General features: G+C 39.5%; 1 protein-coding gene across 4 annotated transcripts in view; it reads left to right on the forward strand.

The window, feature by feature from the left end:
- kiaa0319 (KIAA0319 ortholog) overlaps positions 1-21,946 on the forward strand; it is a 40,962-nt gene extending 19,016 nt beyond the window's left edge. The window contains exons 5-21 of one of the 4 annotated variants that reach the window (XM_008108791.2): positions 643-741; positions 1,373-1,470; positions 5,016-5,103; positions 6,661-6,753; positions 6,855-6,987; positions 8,341-8,569; positions 9,091-9,214; positions 9,979-10,111; positions 11,716-11,864; positions 13,281-13,432; positions 14,137-14,275; positions 16,511-16,670; positions 17,855-17,997; positions 18,088-18,210; positions 18,349-18,439; positions 19,663-19,751; positions 21,430-21,946. In XM_008108791.2, coding sequence (XP_008106998.2) covers positions 643-741; positions 1,373-1,470; positions 5,016-5,103; positions 6,661-6,753; positions 6,855-6,987; positions 8,341-8,569; positions 9,091-9,214; positions 9,979-10,111; positions 11,716-11,864; positions 13,281-13,432; positions 14,137-14,275; positions 16,511-16,670; positions 17,855-17,997; positions 18,088-18,210; positions 18,349-18,439; positions 19,663-19,751; positions 21,430-21,608 — 2,222 coding nt within the window. In that variant the 3' untranslated portion in view covers positions 21,609-21,946. Of the gene's footprint in view, positions 1-642; positions 742-1,372; positions 1,471-5,015; positions 5,104-6,660; positions 6,754-6,854; positions 6,988-8,340; positions 8,570-9,090; positions 9,215-9,978; positions 10,112-11,715; positions 11,865-13,280; positions 13,433-14,136; positions 14,276-16,510; positions 16,671-17,854; positions 17,998-18,087; positions 18,261-18,348; positions 18,440-19,659; positions 19,752-21,429 lie in introns of those variants that run through there. The other 3 variants (XM_008108790.2, XM_062980652.1, XM_062980653.1) reach the window with 3 other exon arrangements.
- Positions 21,947-22,004: the final 58 nt, after the last annotated feature.

Raw genomic sequence — 22,004 nt, forward strand, 5'->3', positions numbered from 1 at the left:
TATGGAGTAGGACCATATGACTACAGATGGACAGTTTCTTCATGTTGTAGAGTTACAGGCAGCTGTGAGCACAAAGAAATAAATAAGTCCTGCTTTTCAGTTGTTAGTTTTGTGGTTGCTGTTTCCAGGGGGAAATCTGTTAAGTCTTGATGAGGGAGTATAACTCGCTGATCAGTATTACAGTATTTGCAGGACTAGAACTTTTGATTTCACTTACTTACATTCAAAATAACGTCCTCTCTAAGCATTTTCTAGGTCTTCCAGAATTATTATATAGTATGCTTCCACTGGAGGTTGACTATAGAGATGTGCTAAAGGACCTAGAATTGATAGAGATGTATTCTCGCTAGATATTTTCTATGTCCTCCAGCATGATTTTATGGTATGCTTCTACTGGAAGTAGTTAGTTTGAATAAAATTCACTATTATCTGCAGTTTCACACTCCCATGATAAGTTGAGGATTGTATATCCCACAGATAATCAGAGTCATGCTGTAATATTGTTTTTCAGCGGCAGAAGATTATTGCCAGGATTTACTCAGTATGCTTATTGATGTTAGTCATCGGACTTAATGAGCAAAGTTGATTTTCACTTTTCAAACAGCCATCTGTTCTGCTTTTCTTCCCCTTATATCTGTGCAGTAAAAAAACTCCTGGTATCAGCTGGAGATAATTTGCAAATCACCTTGCCAAAAAATCAAGTTGAATTACATGCATCTGTAGTTACACCATCACTTTCAGGTGAGTTCTTCATATTAGTAGGATGGCAGACAAGTTTTTAGTTCTCACATATGTAGCTTTGGATCTGTCAAAATCAGATTCCAATTTGCAACTCTGATGAAATAAAAATCTGCATTTTGTTTAGCGTAGAGCAGTGGTTCCCAACCTGTGGGTTCCCAGGTGTTTTGGCCTACAAGTCCCAGAAATCCCAGACAGTTTACCAGCTGTTAGGATTTCTGGGAGTTGAAGGCCAAAATATTTGGGGACCCAAAGGTTGAGAACCACTCGTGTAGAGTAAATGAAAATAAAGTTTAAGATAGGGTTACTCTTCCTGCTCCGTCTTCTGCCACAGATTCCACCACCCAGAAGGGAACTCTGCATAATTATTGGCAAGTGGTCTGACTTCTATTGACTCCCAAGTTTTGAGACTGACACAAACTTTTCCCTTTACAAGACAAACAAATATGAACAGCTTTATGGGCATACTTGCTGGAAATGAAAGAACCAGGAAAGCCAAGGAAGAACCAATAGGGGAAATAAGTTTAAATGGCTTTGACAACTTTGAAATATTAACTATGGCATCAGTAAGACCATCCAAACCTCTTCTTACAAAGGGAAAAAAATAATTGCCGTGCTTCTTCCTCCTTTTCAGAAACACCCTATAACTATGAGTGGAGTTTGATCAGTCATCCTGAGGACTATGGTGGTGAAATGGAGGGCAGGCACACATCAACACTGAGACTTTCTCAAGTAAGTGTGCTAGTCAGGTGTGACTCATATTCAGTGTGGACTACATATTTGACTGCTGTTACCAAGATACATTTTAAAATCACAATTTCAACTCCTAAAATCCCTTTTGTATTCATGGCTGGGCAATTCTGGCTGTTGTAGTCCAAACTGGAACTTCTCCAACTTTTGGCCTATTAAACAAGAATACAATGTCCAATGTATGCTGCTTTCTGCTTGCAGAAACAACTGTCAAAAGTCAGACGCCAATTAGAGAGCAAAATAGAGTTTATTAAAGCAACAGTCCAAAAATAGCTCAACAAACTAAAAAGACTTAAAACACTTAACTTTCAGTGTTATTAAGCGGGTAAAACCCCAAAAAACAAGAACTGGCAAATAATCCGGATTAGCCAGAGATATAATCCGGGTTAAATTTAAAGTTCTAGAACTTGACCCAAAAGTTCACAATGGGCTGAAAAACGGAGGCATGAACTAAAGCAAGCAGTATTGAAGCCCACAAACCTTTCCCAAAACTCAAAAGTACAAAGGAGTTCAAAACAAACAAACGGCCAAACTGAGCTAGGGAACTCCCAGTTGAGAGCAGCAAAGCCAGTGAAACAGCGAGACGCTGGCAAGTTCGCAGCAACCGCTGTTGGAACATACACCAAACCAAGAGTTAAAGGAGCAGAGCGAGAAAGCATTGTCAAGCCAGTCCGAAGTCAGGATAAGCAGACAGCGTTGGTATCAGGAGTGAAGGTAGTAGTCAACAACAGCAGACAGCCACGGAATAGAGAACGATGCCAAGCCACGGATTGAGAGCGAAGAGCAAAGCCGAGTCACGTTCCAGTCCAAGGTCTGAGAGGTTGAAGTCATCCAAGAAGGTCACAACATGAAATGGCACAGAGAGCCAAAGCAATGAGGGTGAACAGCAGCTAATACAAAATAGTAATAACAGTGCAGTCCAGGAAAACCCACACAATTCCAGCCCTTCATTGCAGAATAACCCAGATTAAATTTACATTTGTTGCAAAGTCCCAGTCCAGTCTTCAGTAACACACACAGGAAACCCAATGGTGCCCAGCAACACCTTGCCACACGCAAGGTATAATGGCCAAACAACCCCAAGATATCCAGGTCTCCCTGGGCTTCCAAACTATCCATGCCCAAAGAGCAGGTGTCTCAACTTCTTAATCTGAATCAGAACTCCACACAGCCAATGCCCTTGGGTCAGGTGTTCCGAATTCCTCATCAGAGTCCCAATCATCCTGCCCATGCCCAACTCTATCCACACCTGTGGACCCCCTCTCACTCCTCTAAGCAGACCAAGTGGGATCTGCTTCTGAAGACACCCAAGCTTTCCCAGCATCAGCAGTATCCATGGGCCCCGATTCATCCCCAAGCATCTCCGGTGCCCGTTCCCAGTCCGTGCCCAATTCCTCCGTTAACACCTGTTCCCCAGCATCCATTTCCACCTCAGGAGCCCCACATGAATCCTCCTCCTCAGTCTCCCTGACCCTTTTTCTAAACAAATCCTCCAATGAGCCCTCCTTGCGAGGGTTTTTCTTTCCTCTCCTGATCCCACCACTATCATTCACAGTCTCCGAAGGTGCATTCACAACACAACTTCATCCAACATACAGATGCTCAACAAAAGGGTGTGATGTTAAGAATGAGGCTTAGTGGATGGCTCTTTATATGCGAGCGACATGGGAAAAGATAGATCTGCTTTGAATGTCGGAATCAATATTTATATGTTCTCAGCATAAGACAGTGTCTGCTGCATGATGGCTGGAAACATGCTGGCCTCCTAAAAAGATTGGTACCAACTTTTTAATTAGTTGACATCAATGTTGTATCAAAAAACATGAGAAAAGACTCGCACACAAAGAATATTTATATAGCAATTGTTTTCGATACATAATGTTTGCATTCTTGGGTGCATCTACACTGAGTTTGAAACCGGTTTAACTTTGAAGCTAGTCTGGGGACTACTTCACATTCTACAGATTTATGACCTTATCACATGGACCCCCCTCGTGCCGTTTTGCTATCACATGAAGGAAATGTCGCCAAAACCGAGCAGAAGTGTGCCCATTGGAGCAATTGGAAAAATCCCTGGAGCCAGCACAACACAGAAAGATTCCTCTGTTTGAAGGAAAGCATCCAAAAAACCCTTCCCCTCTAGTTGGGGCAGGGCCTTTGCCGGAAGTCGCACAATGTCATGTGATGGCAGGCCAAGGGGCTCTGTATCCAAAGCAGGCTGGAAGCATCCTATGATACTTGATTTGGTCAGTGTGATGAGGTTCTTAGTTGTATATGTATATGATGTATACTACAGGGATGTTTTATCCTTCTTCATAGGTTTGCATACAGGGCTCTCATATAGAAGGAGCAAGCCCATATATGAGAGCCAGCTTGATGTGAAGGTTTGAACATTGGACTATGAATCTGGAGACTAAGGAAAAGGCAATCTTATCTGAACAAATCTTGTCAAACAAGCCCAATGCTGGATTCCTCTTAACATTACCTTAAGTTAGAAACAACCATAACACACAATATCATCAATCATCATCTCATTAGGAGGTGAATACTTGAAGATAAATTCCGGTATATGATCGGTTCCTGCTCCACATGACTGGGACATCCACACAACCAAGGATATCATGACATGGAACCCAATGTATATAACATAATAAATAAATTAGCAATTGCTTATATGCATCTTCATCTTCAAATGTCCACATTTAATGCCTGAATGTTAGAAAATAAAACTTGTTTAGATTGGTGATGTTGAAGAAAGACTTGGCCACAAGCCTTCCTTCTTCATATGAAAGTAATATCTAAGGATATTATCATGTGAAGTAGGATGTGGTGAAACACTAGCCTTGCAGTCAGGCAGAATAAGGCAGCTACTTCAGGCAATAAAAATGGATATCATGAACTGGCAGCAAGTCATTATTTAATTAGTTCTTACTAGCACAGATGGAGCAGAGATGCCAACTGGTGGGATTTTTTTTTTTTTGCACAAGGCATGAACATATGCCAGTATTCTGACGCCTGAATCAGAGGGGTGTGGGTAACATTTGCTGCTCTGTTGCAGGCAGCAAAATGTTTTGGGCTGGCACAGGCATGTTAGCTTAATTCAGTTGCAGAGTTGAATTAATATATGGAGATGGTTTTCAATAGAGAAAATAGAGTAGCTTTTCCTACAGTTTTTAAATTTAAAGTGTATACTTCAGGCTTATGATGGTATAATTTCCAGCTGGTAGAAACAAAAAAAAATAACCAGAATGGAGGGTAATTTTGAAGTCAAATTAAGATTCAGTTGCCTTCTTGGAAAGATTTTCATGTATACTTAAGGCTTCTTAGATATATTATGTCCACCTCATTACACTCCTCCCGCGTTTTTTATGGCAGACATATCTGTAGTCCTCTGAATGGCTTTTTTCTCTTGAGTGATTCTGGGTGATGAGCAAGATGCTTTTAACTCCGGCTTTCAGATTCACATTGTGCCTTAGTGAAATGCTGCATGTAATTGGATTTAAAAAAACCAAGTCTTTCTTTTTCAGCTGTCAGTAGGTTGCTATCTCTTCAAAGTGACCGTTACTGCTGAAAATGCAATTGGAGAAGGATATGTAAATGTCACTGTCCAACCAGGTAAATAGTTTTTTTCCAGACAATTAAAATAATCTCCTAGTCTTCAGCAGAACAGTTCAGTGTGTTATATTTTCAGTATTGTTGATTTCATGAAGTGATATACTTTCTGACTTAACTCTTTTTTCACTCAAGAGGAGTTGCTAACAGAGCTAGGAAAGTTACTTTTAAAAAGTAATCCGTTATGTAACTTGTTGAAAGCCTTCTCTTGTAATTCATTACCATTGTACTCCCTCTCCTCCCATTGTAACTTATGCTTTTATGTTGATAAAGGACCTTTGGGTGCATGTGTTAGAACCGATAAGAGAATAGCATGAAAATACAGTTATCTGTAGCCAGCAAGCTTGGAATTTTAAGGGTTGGTGTCAGAGCTGGTGCACAGACTATTATGATTTATAAATTGTGTATAATATTTAAAATGAATGGTAATACCAACAACTAAAGCAGATAACAATGTAATCCCATGAAGACAATAAAAATAAATGAAATATTATAAAATTGTTTAAAACATAATAAATCAGGAAAAGGTTTAAGACTCTATTAACAGAATGTGAGAATAGCTATAATCTAGAAGACTTCTGTTTGGCAGTTCATCAGAAGGGTCAACAGAAGATGTCTTGTTAAACCTGATTCTTGGTACATGATCATTTTTGGTTCTCTTAAGTCTAGGCTTGGAGGAGGGTTGAAGACAACATTGCCTTCCTCTTCCAGAGTCCACATTTGTAATTTTGTTGTTGTAATAAGGGCAAAAACCTATGCTTCAAAAGTATTACAACAACAATAAGTGTTCTTTAACTACTTTGAAAACATATTTTGCAGTGTGTGTGTGTGTATGTTTTACATACATGTTCACTGAAATCACTAAAGTGCTTGTAGCTCCTTGCTTCCAAGTCTGGCTGGTAAATACTGTCACTTGGTACTCTTACTCACCTAAAACAGACACTGGGCAATGATTCTGTGCCCAATGTAGTGAGATCTTAAAGCTGCAACTTTTACCTGCTTCAGTAATCTGCTGCTACTTAGTTTTGCTCCATGGTGTTACACTGTAAGTCAGGGAAAGAACTCAAGCTTGTCTCTATTGTGGAACATGTCATGTATCAAATGGTCCAGATTTCTCCCCGGAGCGGGGTTCAGGGACGACACAACCCCCTGTTACCCCAGCTCCAAGGCAGGATATAAATATGGTAAATAAATTAAATAAATAAATGTATTCAGCCAAACAGCATGTTGAAATAGTAGCTACACACTCTGACTTCTTTTAAAATGCTAATTAATAATCCTATATTTAACTTTTACATTTCCCTGCATCTCTTGTACTCCAGTAGAATGATCTAGTTCTGGTTGCATTAGAAGTGGATTTGCTATCGTAATTTATCTATTTGATATCTAGTTGGAACACTCAAAACCTGTGTTCTGGGTCATCACTTGCATTAAGAATTTAATCTCATTCAGTGGCTAGCTAGAGAATGGTTTCTGGTTGCACAATAAGCCTAAAGCTTCAGTTGCATGGGATGGATTTATTTGATTAAAAGTGGTGTTCTGTTTCTCCATTTCACGCAGCAATCAGAATAAATCAGCCACCTGTTGCTGTTGTCTCTCCTAAAGCACAAGAGATTTCCTTCCCAACCACTTCTACTTTTATCGATGGGACTCGTAAGTACCAGGTGGAAAGTTTTGTCCTGCAGTCTAAATAGAATTGCTTAAAGTAGTACTAGCTTATTAACTTACGCTTCTGACATTTCCCTTTAACACAGAAAGTACAGACGATAGCAAAATAGTGACTTACCACTGGCAGGAAATTGAAGGTCCCCAAAGAGAAAAGAAGGCATCCGCGGATACACCTGTTTTACACTTGTTTAACCTCGTTCCTGGCAATTATACATTCAGGTAGGAGATTATTTTGTTACTTTCTGCATAGCTACAATCCAGGGATGGCCAACTTTTTGGTTTTGACTTATTTTTCATTCCAGGAGCTCCTCTGTTTTCCTCATTTATGCTGGGTTTGGAATTGATAAGTCAAGTTGTTGAATTCTGCTTTATTATGTCTAGAATGTAGCCAAACTGGTTTGTGAACCAGACAGAAACCAGAATTAGAAGCTATGAATTGTTGTTGGTTTATGAAATCTGGCATGTTCAAGCTATGGATTGGCTTCTTCTTGGATCCAGAATATTGGGTTGTTGACTGCCCTGAAACAGGAACTGACAAAAGGAATGAGAGAGAAACAGACAAAAAAAAATGAGAAGAACAAATTGTGTTTTGTTAAGTTGATTGTCATAGAGTTCAGCAACTAATTGGAAGCAACATAAATTGTGCCTTAGCATGGCAAGTGAATTTGGCTACAACATTGGTTTCAGATTGACATTTCAATAGCTGGAATCATTTCTTCTTCAAAATACATCAAATTCCAGCTATTTATTTTTTATTTACAGCATTTATATTCCTCCCTTCTCACCCTGAAGGGGACTCAGGGCAGATCACAGAACAAATATATGGCAAACATCCAGTGCCAACAGGACGGGCAACAGATAGAAGTATATATAGGCATTTTCCATCTTCAGCCTCCTGAAGGTTGTGCTCGATTCTAGCCACAGGAGGGTGCTGACACTCCATCCTCCATGTTGAAGAGCCCTGATCACAGACTTCCTCCTTTCTTTTGATCGCCAGCATTTTCTGGTATTTCCTTTTTATGGTGCCATAAAATATCTCCCTACTTAAGCGGTACCTAATTTATCTACTCACAGCTGTTTTTGAACTGCTAAGTTGGCAATGAGCTGGGTGCTCACCCCGACCCGGGCTTCGAACTGCCAACCTTTTGATTGGTAAGATTCATTGCAGCTGGTGATTAACCAGCTGTGCTAAAGCTCGGCTAAAGCTCCCAACCAGAGGAAGAAGGCAGGAGAACAATCTTTGGGGATTGCCCCTTCCCCTCAGCATATATTTTGATTAATGTTTTTATGGGGAGGGTTCTTGCCAGAGAAAAATTGATAAAATGACCAGCTGTTGTCTAGTTACACTAAATACATTCTTGTTATCTAGTTTATCAAAACTAAAATGAACAGCACAGTCCTGTGTATTTCTGTTTTTAAAAAAGTCCCGTTCAATATGCTGATTATAGGGCTAAAACCTAGATGTATATTTTTCCCTGCTAGGTGATTAATTCATAAGAATACAAGGGTGCATGATATGCAATCTTTGCTCAAAAGTATGATTTGCCCATGTAATTTTTCTTCCTTTTTTAGGCTAATGGTAGTTGACTCCGATGGAGCAGCTGACTCCACTTTAGCATTTTTGAGAGTCAACAAACAAATGGATTTCCCTCCTGTTGCCAATGCAGGACCAAATCAGGAAATCAGCTTGCCTCAAAACACCATCACACTGAATGGAAACCAGAGCAAAGATGATCATGGGATCGTTGGCTACGAGTGGTCTCTCAGTCCCAAAAGTAAAAACAAATTGGTCACAATGGAGGTAAATTGAGAGTATCTGGTTTCACATCAAGCCAATAGCCATCCCTTTTGTTATGTGACTTGTTGTAGTAATGATTTTGTAGTACTTGATGAAGGTGTAGGCCAGTGTTGATGATGAAGCAGTTTGCAAGAAACAATGAGCATTATCTTAAAATGCATATGGCAGGTTCTATTTCCATACATGCATCCAACAACTAGCTACACAATATCTCATGATGTTCAAATGCACATCCCCATCCCATTATTTATTGAGATGATTTAAAAATCAGGAGATGTGAACCAGTACCTACAGTACCAGCACCACTAGTACCCGGGTGCTTATGAACTGCCAGAACTCTTAAACCCAGCCAACTCTGACCTATGGTCAGGTATGACTCAGTCAGTAGTCTGATGGCACTTGGAGAGTTCCAGGTTTCCCATCTTTGGTTTAAATGGAAAGTATGTTTTCAAATAAAGAAACACTTAGTAAAGTTAACATATTTACTCATCTCTTTGTCTTTCTTCTTCAATCATATTGTATAGGGGGTGAGAAGCCCATATCTCTGGTTGTCTTCATTGAAAGAAGGAGATTATACATTACAATTGACGGTCACTGATTCTGCTGAGCAGCAGTCCACAACTGAAGTCACAATAGTTGTCCAGCCTGGTAGGCAAATTTCTCACATCCTAAACCTTTTTCAGATGATGCTTCCTTGATCATTTGTGCAGATGGGTTTACAAATCTTATGCAGGTTGAATCTTTCTTATCCAAAATGTTTGAGATCAAATATTTTTTGGGTTTTCTTTATTTTGGAATACACATATTTGCATATGCACAGTGAATGAGGGATGCAGGGAAAGAGAAAAGATGGAATGAGAGGAGGACTCTGCTTATACAGGGTCCTGTAAAAATGTCTCGGATGCTTTCCCGTCTGCCAGCACACTTTCTGCTCAAGTAGTCAATAAGGGAGGTGAGAATCATTCTGCTAGCCCTCATTAGTCTTTTTCACTATCTCTAGGCTGGATAAAGGTGGTGGCCAGTGGAGACCAAAGTGGTCATTCTGCTCTTGCCCTCATGGGTATTTCCAGGGCACCTGCCCTACTACTGACTGGTCAGAAGGTTAACACAGGAATGTCTAGGAAATTGCTTTTTGAACTGTTTTTCTCTTGAGGAAGAAAAGAGATGAAATATGGCAAGACAAATCTCATGTTGTTGCTGGTTTCTTTAACAGTATTAAAGATACAGTATTTTTGAAGCATTGAAAGGTGACTTTCTTGGGCTATAGATTCCAGAATCTCCCATTGGCCATGCTATTCTAGGAGCTGTTGTCCCAAGTTCCAGTAATATTTAAATGCAAGAAGGAGAAATAAACATGACCTGTGGTTCACTGGAAAATACTTTAAACATTTAACCTTTTGCTGTTGTTACAGAAAAGAATAGCCCACCAAGAGCAGTGACTGGTCCTAATAAGGAGTTGACTTTTCCTGACCAAAGTGCTATTCTTGATGGAAGCAAGAGCACAGATGATTTTGGCATTGTTTACTATCATTGGGAGAACATCAGGTATTTTATAAGGGTGGGGAATTTAGCAGGGAATATACTCAAACACAATTGAATACTCTGATATTCAAGACTTAATAACTACTAAGAGCTAGACCATGTGTGTGCATGTAGCTTTAAGTTGCCTGTTGATTTATGGTGATCCTCATGAATTTCATAAGGTTTTCTTAGGCAAGAAATATTTAGAGTTGTTTTTGCCAATTCCTTCCACTTAGATCAGTGGTTTTCAACCTTTGGGTCCACAGATGTTTTGGCTTTCAACTCCCAAAAAGCCTAACAGCTGGTAAAGTGGCTGGGATTTCTGGGAGTTGTAGGCCAAAACACTTGGGGACCCACAGGTTGAGAACCACTGACTTAGATATAGCATAAATCACCTGATAGTTACATCCCGTCTGGATAACTGTAGCATGCTCTATGTGGGGCTGCGTCTGAAGAGTGCTCAGAAACTTCAGCTGGTCCAAAGAACTGCAGCCAGGTTGCTTACTGGAGCTGGCTACAGAGAGCGGACAACCCCTCTGTTGAAGCAGCTCCGCTGGCTGCCAGTCTGCTGGTTACAACCTTTAAAGTCCTATACGGTTCAAGCTCAGGCTATTTGGCCAACCGCATCCCCTTGTACGAACCTGCCCAGGGCCTGAGATTTTCAGGAGAGGCCCTTCTCTCGGTCCTACCTCTATCTCAAGCTAACTTGGTGGAAACGAGAGAGAGAGAGGGCCTTCTCGGTGGCTGCCACTGGAACTCCCTGCCCAGGAAAGCCAGAATTGTCCCCTTCCTGCTGTCCTTCAGGTAGCAGGCTAAAATGTTTTTGGGTTGTTGTATGTTTTCTGGGCTGTATGGCCGTGTTCCAGAAGTATACTTCTGAAACATGGCCATACAGCCCAGAAAACATACAACAACGCTGTGATCCCGGCCATGAAAGCCTTCGACAACACATAAAACGTTCAGGCAGGCATTTAAATATGACGGTGTTTAAGATCTAGTCAGGGGGTGCTATAGTTTGAAATACTTTTGTGGTTTTAACTTGAATTGTTTTTAATATGAATGGTGTTCAATACTGTTTTATTATTTGTATATTTGTATATTTTAAGTTGAATTTTAATGTTTTTAATTGTGAGATGCTTTAAGTCTCTGTATGGAGAGAAAAAGCAGGATATAAATGAACATGATAAATATATAAATATTCACTGATGATCTACCATCTGTCCAAGGCTGACCCTGCTTAGCTTCCAAGATGCCTTGCATTAAATACAGTTTAGTTGTTTTATCTCAGCTGTTTTATCTCAGTGGTGGGCTCCAGAGGTTGAAAACGTGACTGTGCTGAACTACAGCTCCCAGAATCCTTCCGTCAGTGTGCAGGCATCACTTTGGAGAAAGTTAACTCTGGAAAGTATCAAACTGTTAAAGTTGCACTATTGCTTAAGCTGAGAATTTACCATGGAGATAATTGGTGCAGACCTTACATTCAACACAAGAGGAAAATTATCTTGAAACTTCAAAAACACTGGTGTCATGACTCTGGGATTTGCTATAATTGCAATGACAATGCTGTTTGGTTTGATATCAAATTAAATATGGATTCAGGACTATATCTTGTTTTGCCTTTGCTGCAGTGGGCCAAGCTCTTTGCAAATGGAAAATGTTGACAGTGCCATAGCAACCGTCACAGGTCTGCAGATTGGAACATATTATTTCAGGCTAACCGTAAAAGATGGCCAAGGACTAAGCAGCAGTGCCACACTTTCTGTGACTGTTAAGCAGGGTAAGAAGCTTAGTTGACCTTTCTCTAGTGCTTGCTGAACTACAGACCTCAAGATGTAACTGTGATGCTGAAAGTAGAATCACAATGTTCTAATTGTATCATTTGAAAGACCACAGAAATGCATAATTGGGAGTAGATGTATTTATTTTTTATTAAACTTTTTACCTGCCTTTCTTAAAAGTAGTTCAAAGTGAATTACATGTCCTCCCCTTCTGATACATGGTCTCACAACAATCCTGTAGGATAGGCTAGTCTGAGGGCAGGTGATTGGCCGCAGGTTGACTAGCCTGAGTTTCATAGTGAAGTCGGGATTTAAATTCTGGGCTCCCTGCTTTTGCTTAGATATTTTTATGTAGGGATAGACAGTCTGATTCTATTCAAATGTTTCGTGTACCAGTTCCTGTAAACCTGAGCTAGCATAGCTAAAAGTAATGGATCCAGGGAGCTGGAATCCAAAACATCTGAAGGACACCAGGCTATGGAGGAGACAAGGTTAACAAGTCTGAAAATGTAGGAGCTGAGAAATACGCAGTGGGAATGACCTAGCAGACATTTGTTCCAGAAGTAAATCTGAAATTGAATTTGGAGCAATACAAGATGGTTAACCTATTTTGGGTATAGGATTCTACAACCATCATTAGCTCATTTAATGTTCAGACTAAAATCTGGGGCAAATTTAGTACTGGGAGTTACTGGCATCATGTTGTAATTCACTTGAGGAATTGAACAATCATGTGATTAACAGTCCACAGGCTGAGAGTCAGGGTATCTCTCAGATCCTAGGCATCCAGAAGTGACAGCGAGTGAGTAGTCGGGGTTCATGAGATGGCTTGTCCCTCACAGAGTCAGCAGTCAACACTGGTTACAGTGGTCATAGGACATTTGCTTCTAGCCTTATTTAGGGTAGCTTATTGTCCAGTGCAAACTACTGGGGCTGTACTAACAGAGCTGCAAGTATGCCATGTCTCTCCCCAAACACCCTAATCCTGCTAGTATCTCAGAGGGAGATCCAGCACCTCAGCTGGATTATAGCTCAATAGCTGAGAATATGTTTAGCATGTAGAAAGTCACAGCTTCAGATTCTAGCATTTCCATTAGAACAGTCTGCTAAAAAGTGCTGGAAAAGATATATCTTAGAACAGTGGTTCCCAACCAGTGGATCCCCAGGTATTTTGGCCTACAACTCCCAGAAATCCTAGCCAGTTTACCAGCTGTTAGGATTTCTAGGAGTTGAAGGCCAAAACATCTGGGGACCCACAGGTTGAGAAGCACTGTCTTAGAAAGACACTACTGGCCAGAGTAGTTCAAGTTAATATAATGGGGTATTGGATCCATTTAAGCAATGCATTTGGCATAATCTATCATTGATAATCTGGCTCTTCTCTTTAAATATACTCTCTTATTTTCATTGTTCAGAAAAGAACCACCCACCGCAGGCTCGTGCAGGGGGCAAACACGTCCTTGTTCTTCCCAATAATTCTATAGCTTTGGATGGTTCACAATCTGTAGATGATCAGGGAATTGTATCCTATCTCTGGATTCGGGATGGCCAGAGTCCAGCAGCTGGAGTAAGTATTTTAATAGACTTGCTAGCCCAAATTTAAGTTGTGGGATATTTTCCTGTTGTATGCACTTTATGTGCACTGTTACCATATAGTTCAAGTCACTGGGGTCCATTGGATGGAAAATTTGCCTTTGTGTGAGAACCTCAGACCTGCCCAAGATATTTCCTAATGGCACACTGATATACAGAAGCATGTTGGAAGTGATATATTGTCATCTCGAATAGTAGCATTGATGCTTCATCAGCCATTGATTTACATTCTATATTAGAAGTTGACTAGATTAGTAGTTGAATTAATGAACAGGTTAGCATCTCACATTCTCCCATCCCCCAATGGTTAAGCTAAAAGTGGTGGCTAGAAGTGATGCAGTGTTGCCTCCTGTGCACCTGAATGTGTGAGAGCACCCTAGAAGGATGTTATGGGGAGCACAAATTGGTCTCTATCCCTCCCAGTTGTTCTCCCTTGTCTTGCCTACTATGCCTTTGGGCGTGCTGGGTATGAGTAGGTAATCTTGGGGAAGTCAACCTGAGTAGCGAAAATGTTTGACTCTGAGGACAGAAACATCAACTTGTGCTAAGTGAAGGTATTTTCAAAATTACTATCTTCTGTTAGAAATTATTGTGAAGGCATTTGGAAAATTACTAGCCTTTGTTGGAAATTAATGTAAAGCAGTGCCATTTTTTAAAAATGGATCTTAACTTTTGCAGGATGTGATCCATGGCTCAGACCATGAGGCTATATTGCAGCTAACTAATCTTGTAGAAGGGAGCTATGCTTTTCACTTGAAAGTGATAGACGAGAAAGGCGATTCAGACATTGACACAGCTGTGGTGGAAGTACAACCTGGTATGATACTTTAAATTATTTTATAGCATGTTCTGTGTTTTGTACTCCTCCCAAAAACTCCCATTTCTAAAGCAGTCTAACAACAATTTGTTATTTTGGAAACTCATGCTTGGAAACTTCCTCTTCGTACCCATGTTCTTACACTTTGATACCATTGTTTTGACTGTCCACTGAAATTCAAGGGAAATGGCAAACATTGGTAGAGTAAAACTCTACCATTTTATTCTAACATTGCACATAATTGTGCATCCATAAAAACCCAGCCCCATACAAACGGAGTGAATTTCTTTTCTATTGTTTATCCTTCACAATGATGAATAAGAAATGGAAGAAAAGAAGAGATTGGATGTACAGTGTGTGGTTCTGAGAAGGTTTGGTGGGGTTCGTGTACATTGAGGGTCTTTTGATGAGATTTTAAAATGAATTTTGCCTGATTGAATTTGAGGGGGAGGGATCCAGACACCTTGAAGGAGCCTCAGTAGTCATTAAAGTGAACAAAGTGGTGTCAAGGGGCCATGTGTGCACTCTCTTCACCCCTGTATCAAGGTTCTTCCTTCAAAGTATTTTACGGGAGGGTCATATGAAATTATCTTTGAATTAAAGCCACCTAAAATCTTTTCCATCCAAACCCTCTTCCATCTTTTTTCTTATCCCAAAAATAGGGGGGAGGGGATCTAGAGTAGCAACACAATTCCTTTTGTAAGAGCCTTTTCTCAGGATGCAATATTTGTGTTAGGAAAAATGTGAATGTATTGTGATACCAGTACAATTTATTTTACAGTTGTTTCAGCTTTTAAAAAAATAATTCTACTTTTGCATTTTTTTCTCTTTGAGCTGTAAAAATGAACAAGTCTAATCCAAACCACACTCTCCTCCACCCCTTATTTTCTTGTCAGGTTAAAGATTCTTTTGGTTTGTTTTTCCCCCAAGAGGCTTTCCTCTTTCAACTGCAGTCCAAATCTGATCAGCATTGTTTTGCACAATTCACCTTCCTTGTGCAGAATCCCATGCAGCTGGCATCGGTAGTACACTGTGTATACTAAGACTGCACATATAGAATCCAGAAATAAAATTAAAGATAATACCAGGTTCTTGGAACACCTGATGGAAAAAAAGTGGTACCAGACTTCCAGGAACAATCTAACTGAACATCCTTTGTGTTCTTGTACCTCTGTACTTTATGGCATCGATTAATCTCCAGAACAGAACAATGATGAAGATTGAGCCATTGATTTGATTATACGCTTTCCTGCTTTCACTTGTGCTCCAATTTCTTCCTTCCTTCCTGCTTTTAGCTGCTTGCGTTTTCTGCTGAAAAGTCGCGTTAATCATTTCAATTATCTTTGTAAATTAATTCATTTGGAAGTGGGACTGATATGGGCAGGGTGATATTTTGGAGAGGAGAACTTGAGAAGAGCCTACTTTTATTTCTGATAGTGTTGTATATAAAGATGAGCAATGTATACTCCAACAGAGGTTAGACTACAACTTCCATTAGGATTAGTCAGGATAATAAATGGCAAGAAACATTGGAAGTTGCAGTCCAATAACATCTGGAGAGCCTCCTTTTATACTATTAGCAGTTTGAATGTTGGCATGACTTTGCTTGGTCATGCACTTCTTCTAAGACAGTAGTTCTCAACCTGTGGGTCCCCAGGTGTTTTGGCCTACAACTACCAGAAATCCCACCCAGTTTACAACCCTGTTTCCCCGAAAATAAGACCTCCTCTGAAAATAAGACCTAGTTGAGGTTTTGCTGAATTGCTAAATATAAGGCCTCCCCCAAAAGTAAGACCTAGCAAAGTTTTTGTTTGGAAGCATGCCCGCCAAAACAGAACACCAGAGCATGCAGGATCGATAAATGTACGTACCATAGATTGTTGTACATGGAAATAGTGACAGTAACAAGAAATTCTTGTTAGGATTCACAGTTTGTCTGGTCATGCTGGTTTGTGATGACAACTACTGAACAGTTACAGTATATAATAAATTTTCTTTTTTTTTGGTTCAACAATAAATGTGAATTCTTCTTCACGGAAAAATAAGACCTAGCTCATCTTTGGGAGCAAAAATTAATATAAGATACTCTCTTATTTTTGGGGAAACATGGTAGTTTTTAGGATTTCTAGGAGTTGAAGGCCAGAACATCTGGGGACCCACAGGTTGAGAACCACTTTTCTAAGACATAACAAAATTGTCATTCTCTAAAAGTCTCTGATTTGTTGTCTTTCATAGATCCAAAGAAAAGTGGCCTTGTGGAACTGATTTTGGATGTTCGAGTGGGTCAGCTAACAGAGCAACAGAAAGATACTCTTGTGCGACAGATAGCAGTGCTGCTGAATGTTCTTGATTCAGATATTAAAGTTCAGAAGATACAGGCTTACTCCGATATCAGGTACAGAAGAATACTGACAGCAGAATATCATCCAAAGTACTACAAGCTAGAAAATATCCCTTTAGTAGCAAGTACTGTAGACAGAGAGATCATATTTGCGACCACACACTGCGCCATTTATATGGACTACAACTTTCTGTGCCATTTAAACTTTGTATATTGTATTTTATGACTATTTTATGACTATTTTATGACTGTTTTAACTGTTTTAATCGTTTTAGTTTATTGTATATCAGTGTAACGGCATCAATTGCCACTTGTAAGCCGCCCTGAGTCCCCTCGGGTGAGAAGGGCGGGGTATAAATAATTGAAATAAATAATAAATAAATTTCCATTCAGCAGAATAGGATTGAATTTGAAAAGTCAATTTGTGCATGTTTGCATTAAAAAATAGATGGGTCTTCTTCGGCCTGTGGGTGCCTTTTATGTAGCTTACAAAGTTCCTCATCACAATTAAAAAGGAAATGGGAAATTGTGTCTCCAGCACAACACAAAAATGTGCTTTCCACAGATCTTGTTTTACCATTTGAAACTAAAATAGAAGTGCCATATGTGAGGATTCACGATGTTGGAGAAAAAAGTGGTTCAAGTCTTTGAATGCTCTGGAACTTATGATTCTCACTGATTTATTGAGCAACCAAAGACTAGAATTTCTGTATTTATGTGTTAGAATTTGCTGATACACTTGATGCTTAAAACCATATACCATCTTGCCTAAAGTAAGATACACTGTGAGTAAAATATTGGGTCCATGGAACTCTGTGCTTTTATGATGTACATCTGTTTCATGGGATTAGAAGGCAGCAGTTTTGTAGGCAGAGGATATTGAATATCCTTTGTCTGAAATTCTTGGGACCAGATGTGTTTGGGATTTTGGATGTTTTTCACTCAGAAAATGGAATCCCTATATTTACACATTTGTATAAAATGAGATATGTTGGATATGAGACCCATGTCTAAAAATAGAATTCATTTATGTTTTATGTACACCTTATAAATTGGAGGTAATTTTATACAATATTTTTAATAATTTTGTGCAAGAAATAAAGTTTGTTAACATTGAACTAGCATGCACAATATAATGGCCAAATCAGAAGTTCCTAAAATAGTTATTTGTAATTAAAATGCTAATCCATTTGGGGTAGTCTAAATTAAGGTCTTTAATATATGCATCCTCTTTTCAGCACAGCTGTTGTGTTCTATGTTCAGAATGGGCATCCTTTCAGAGTGATAAAGGCTTCAGATGTTGCCCAGATGCTACGCTTGCAACTCCTAAAGGAAAAGCCAGACTTCCTACTTTTCAAAGTGCTTCGCATTGACACAGATGGTATGCATTTATATGACAGAGTAGTATCGCATTGTTTGAATGTCAAAGCCCACTGCAACATTTGTAATTTCAGTTGTTTTGTTGTCATAGGTTGCCTGCTAAAATGCTCTGGACATGGACATTGTGACCCTATCACCAAGCAGTGTATTTGCTATCAACTGTGGATGGAAAATTTGATCCAGCGGTACTTAGACAATGGCGAGAGTAACTGCGGTGAGTTGGGAGAAGCGAATGAAGGGTTCTCAGAAGAGATGCTAAATAGAGTAGGTCTGCTAATGCAAATATCTTGAGTCTGGAAGCGTTTTAATGGCCTTTCTTACTGATGTTAATTGTTCTTATTTTATCTTCTAGAATGGAGTGTACTTTATGTAACAGTATCTGCTTTTGTTTTGATCGTACTGATGGTGGGGTTAGCCTGGCTGTGCATCTGCTGCTGCAAAAGGTACTTAGTTTTAATAATGCGTAATATCAACATTCATGGCTTCTACATGTACAATTTTATAAATATAGGTTAGAGCCCCTATTCTGCAATCCCTATCATAAGCATGCACAGAACCTGGTGTATCTGTCTGTAAGATGGGTTATACAACCTGATGTATCTCTACACCTTCAATATTTGTAAGATGGATTACACAAGTCTAGAGCCTGGGTGTGTTCCTGGATCCGGAAACTGAAGTTTCAGCAGTGGCCAAAGGCATTTGCATATTTAAGGCTTGTATGCTTCCTGTGCCCATGCTTTGATACATCAGTGTGGACCATGGTAACACATGACATAGTTGCATTCTGGTTGCATTATTGTAACATGTTCTATGTGGGGTTGCCTTTGAAGAATGTTTGGAAACTTCAGCTGGTCCAAAGAGCTGCACCCAGTTTGTTATTTGGGGCTGGTTGCAGGGAATGTTCAACTTCTTTGTTGCAACAGTTCATCTAGCTCTTTGTTTCTGGGTATATTCTAATGTCAGAACTGTGGTGGAAAGGACTACTACAGAGTAGCAGAGGTGGAAAAATGGTATTTGGGGCCAACACTAAAAAGATGCACATCACCAGCTATTTAAATGCAAAGCCGCAGCAGGAGAGACACATCGGATAAATAACCTAGTCTTGTTTTGACTCTACAAGTGAAGCCAGATGTAAATGGGAATACTGAGAGGGAATTTTAAACTGGCCAATCAATAGTGTAGGAGAACCTTCTGTTACTCCCACAAGCTCCAATGTGTTTGCAAACATTTGTTGCATATGATGGAGATGTGGAATATTTGTCTTTTAACCACTGTGTATATTTCTGGCAAGTAGTTAATGAATATCTGGTCAATCTGAAATAGTCTGTTTTTACGTACATCCATATATATTCCTACAATGCAACTGTGTATAACAAAACTTCACAGGATGCATTTTTGTGCATGTGGCCAAAATCCAGACAGAACTGTAACCACATCAGTAAAGTTCTTTCCTGCTGGCTATTTATAAAATGGGTTCTTCTGTGGATTTCCACTCAAAAGGTTATGTTATGAGTAGGCACCTCTATGACTAGATCCATTTTCAAAGGAGGGGCTTTGGCAACACTGTGTGAACTAGTTTCATTTGCAAGACAACAATATTTGTGTGCCGGAGTTGCTAAATAATCATACGGAATTAATTCTCTGCTTCTGGCTTCATCTTTAGCAGAAAAAGAACCAAAATAAGAAAGAAAACAAAATATACAATCTTGGATAACATAGATGATCAGGAGAGAATGGAACTCAGGCCCAAATATGGTATGATTCTTTTCTTTATCTTTGATTTACCTGATTTCTTTTTTTTTTTTAAAGAGACTGATTCACGTGACTTAATTTTTTAATTTTTTCTTATATAATCTATTAACTTTATACTTAAGCTACCTAAGGGTCCTGCCATGATCAGCCATTAATCTCAATAATGTTAGTACCTCTTGTATGTTTCATCTTATACTGAAATTCAAAAGTATGGTTTTGAGTTTAACACCAACTGAAGTTCCTCTACTTCAGCTGATATCTTTTGATCGCAGAACAGCAAAATGTGGGCCACAAGCCCTAGGGATGTTTTGTAGGCCCTTGGGTAAAAAAATGCATTTTTAAAATTTAAAAATGCCTCCAAATGCCCTCTCTATGGGGCATCTACACCACACTATTAAGCCTCTCAGATCAGTGTATGTCAGTGGTTCTCAACATATGGGTCCCCAGATGTTTTGGCCTTCAATTTCCAGAAATCCTAACAGCTGTTAAACTGGTTTAGATCTCTGAGAAGACTTTTTCAAAATAGGAAGTTAACAGGACTTCTAATATCTTCATGTTGTTAAAGAGGACTTCTTGGGCATCAAAGAAGAAATGGGAACAGTAATTGTGTTTGTTTTGCATTTTCATAAATGCTGTGAATCTAGCAATTTCCTGGGTATTGGGCGGGGGATGGTACCTGCCTCAGAGAGAGAATTATAACAGTGAAGTGGTCCTGGAGTGCAGAAAATTTTCCCAATTGTTCCTGGAAAAAACTCAGACCTAGGAAATATTAATATTTGGATTGCAGACTTCCCCAGCAAGTGATAATACTGAATGTGAGTCTTTGTATATCAGACTTATCTACCCTTGTCTTCTGGAGGGTTGTAGTATAAACAAATAAGCAAGTAAAAACACAGTTTTAAGCGCTTGAGAAAAGTGTATTTTGAAGAATTGCAGCCTGCATCCTGTTCACACAGATAAGGGTCCTTGTCAGTTGTGAATGCCTGCTGCTTCCTTACGGTTCAGTCATGCAATTTCAGTATCTTGGAAGTGGATTTAATGTTATGTATATATGTGAGACAGCTTCTTTTCATTTTCTCCTGTGTTGAACCAGAGAAGAGGAAGGAGAGCTTCATGAAAGTAGAACATCAAATTCTACTCACTCTTGTCTGATAAGCCCCTAACCATGTTCATATCTTATGCCGGAACAGGGCGTATAAACCTGGCAGAGGGGAAGAGGACTGACAGCCCTACATTTGTGTTTTACTAGACTAGGCACCCTGAAATAGTGGACATTTGGAAAGGGAGACCCACTTCAAATATCCAAATTGAACTCAGCAAGGTTAGGGACTGAAAGGTAGGCTGCACATAGAGGATATTTGATCTGCGGCCAACATACAAAGGTCTCTTGAACATACTCACACATATACACACTCCCTATTTAAGTATAATGTCCGATTAGGCTATTGGATGGAAAATATGTCTAGAGGCATAATCATATATTGCAAAGAAAGTGTTATTTCACTTTGAAATGAGATGCACTCTATTGTGCAGAGCTTGAATATTTTGGATCTGGGTAATAGTGTATGGCAGACCGAAGCATAACATGGCTCCTTGAACTCAGTATTATGCATAATAACATTGCTTAAGTGAAATATTAAATAGTTATTCCAGGAACCCTGTATGTCTCATTATCCTACAGGTATAAAACACAGAAGTACAGAACACAATTCCAGCCTGATGGTCTCAGAGTCTGAGTTTGACAGCGATCAGGACACCATCTTCAGCAGAGAGAAGATGGAAAAAGAGAATTCACGGAACAGCATGAATGGCTCCGTTAAAAATGGCGTTTCCTTCAGCTATACTTCAAAGGACAGATAAATAAATAGACAGCTCTGAAAGGACAGCCGGGTCCTCCCTCTCATCTTTTCCTGAAGCTGTAGAAGTGGCAGATGGAATGATAAGCTCCCAGCATAGCAGGAGGGAGAAATATTGGATTTCTTTCAGTAAATGGAAAAAATGGAGTACCTAAAGTACTGGAAGTGGAGTTCCTATAATATCTCATGGACATTTTAAAGTTGCTACTCTAGGCCAAGTTAAGACTGTTACATTTTGACTGCATATATTGTTGTCTTCAATAGAAAACAGTGGCTGTGCATCAATCAAACTTCATTAATGTCAGTATGCAAATTGATCTTATTAAAACCAGTTTGTGGCTACATTGATATCCATATATTTGCTTTCAATTGAACATAGCAAAGGTGGGTGTGTTTATAT

Source organism: Anolis carolinensis, chromosome 4, assembly GCF_035594765.1.
Source record: "Anolis carolinensis isolate JA03-04 chromosome 4, rAnoCar3.1.pri, whole genome shotgun sequence".
NCBI lineage: Eukaryota > Metazoa > Chordata > Lepidosauria > Squamata > Dactyloidae > Anolis > Anolis carolinensis.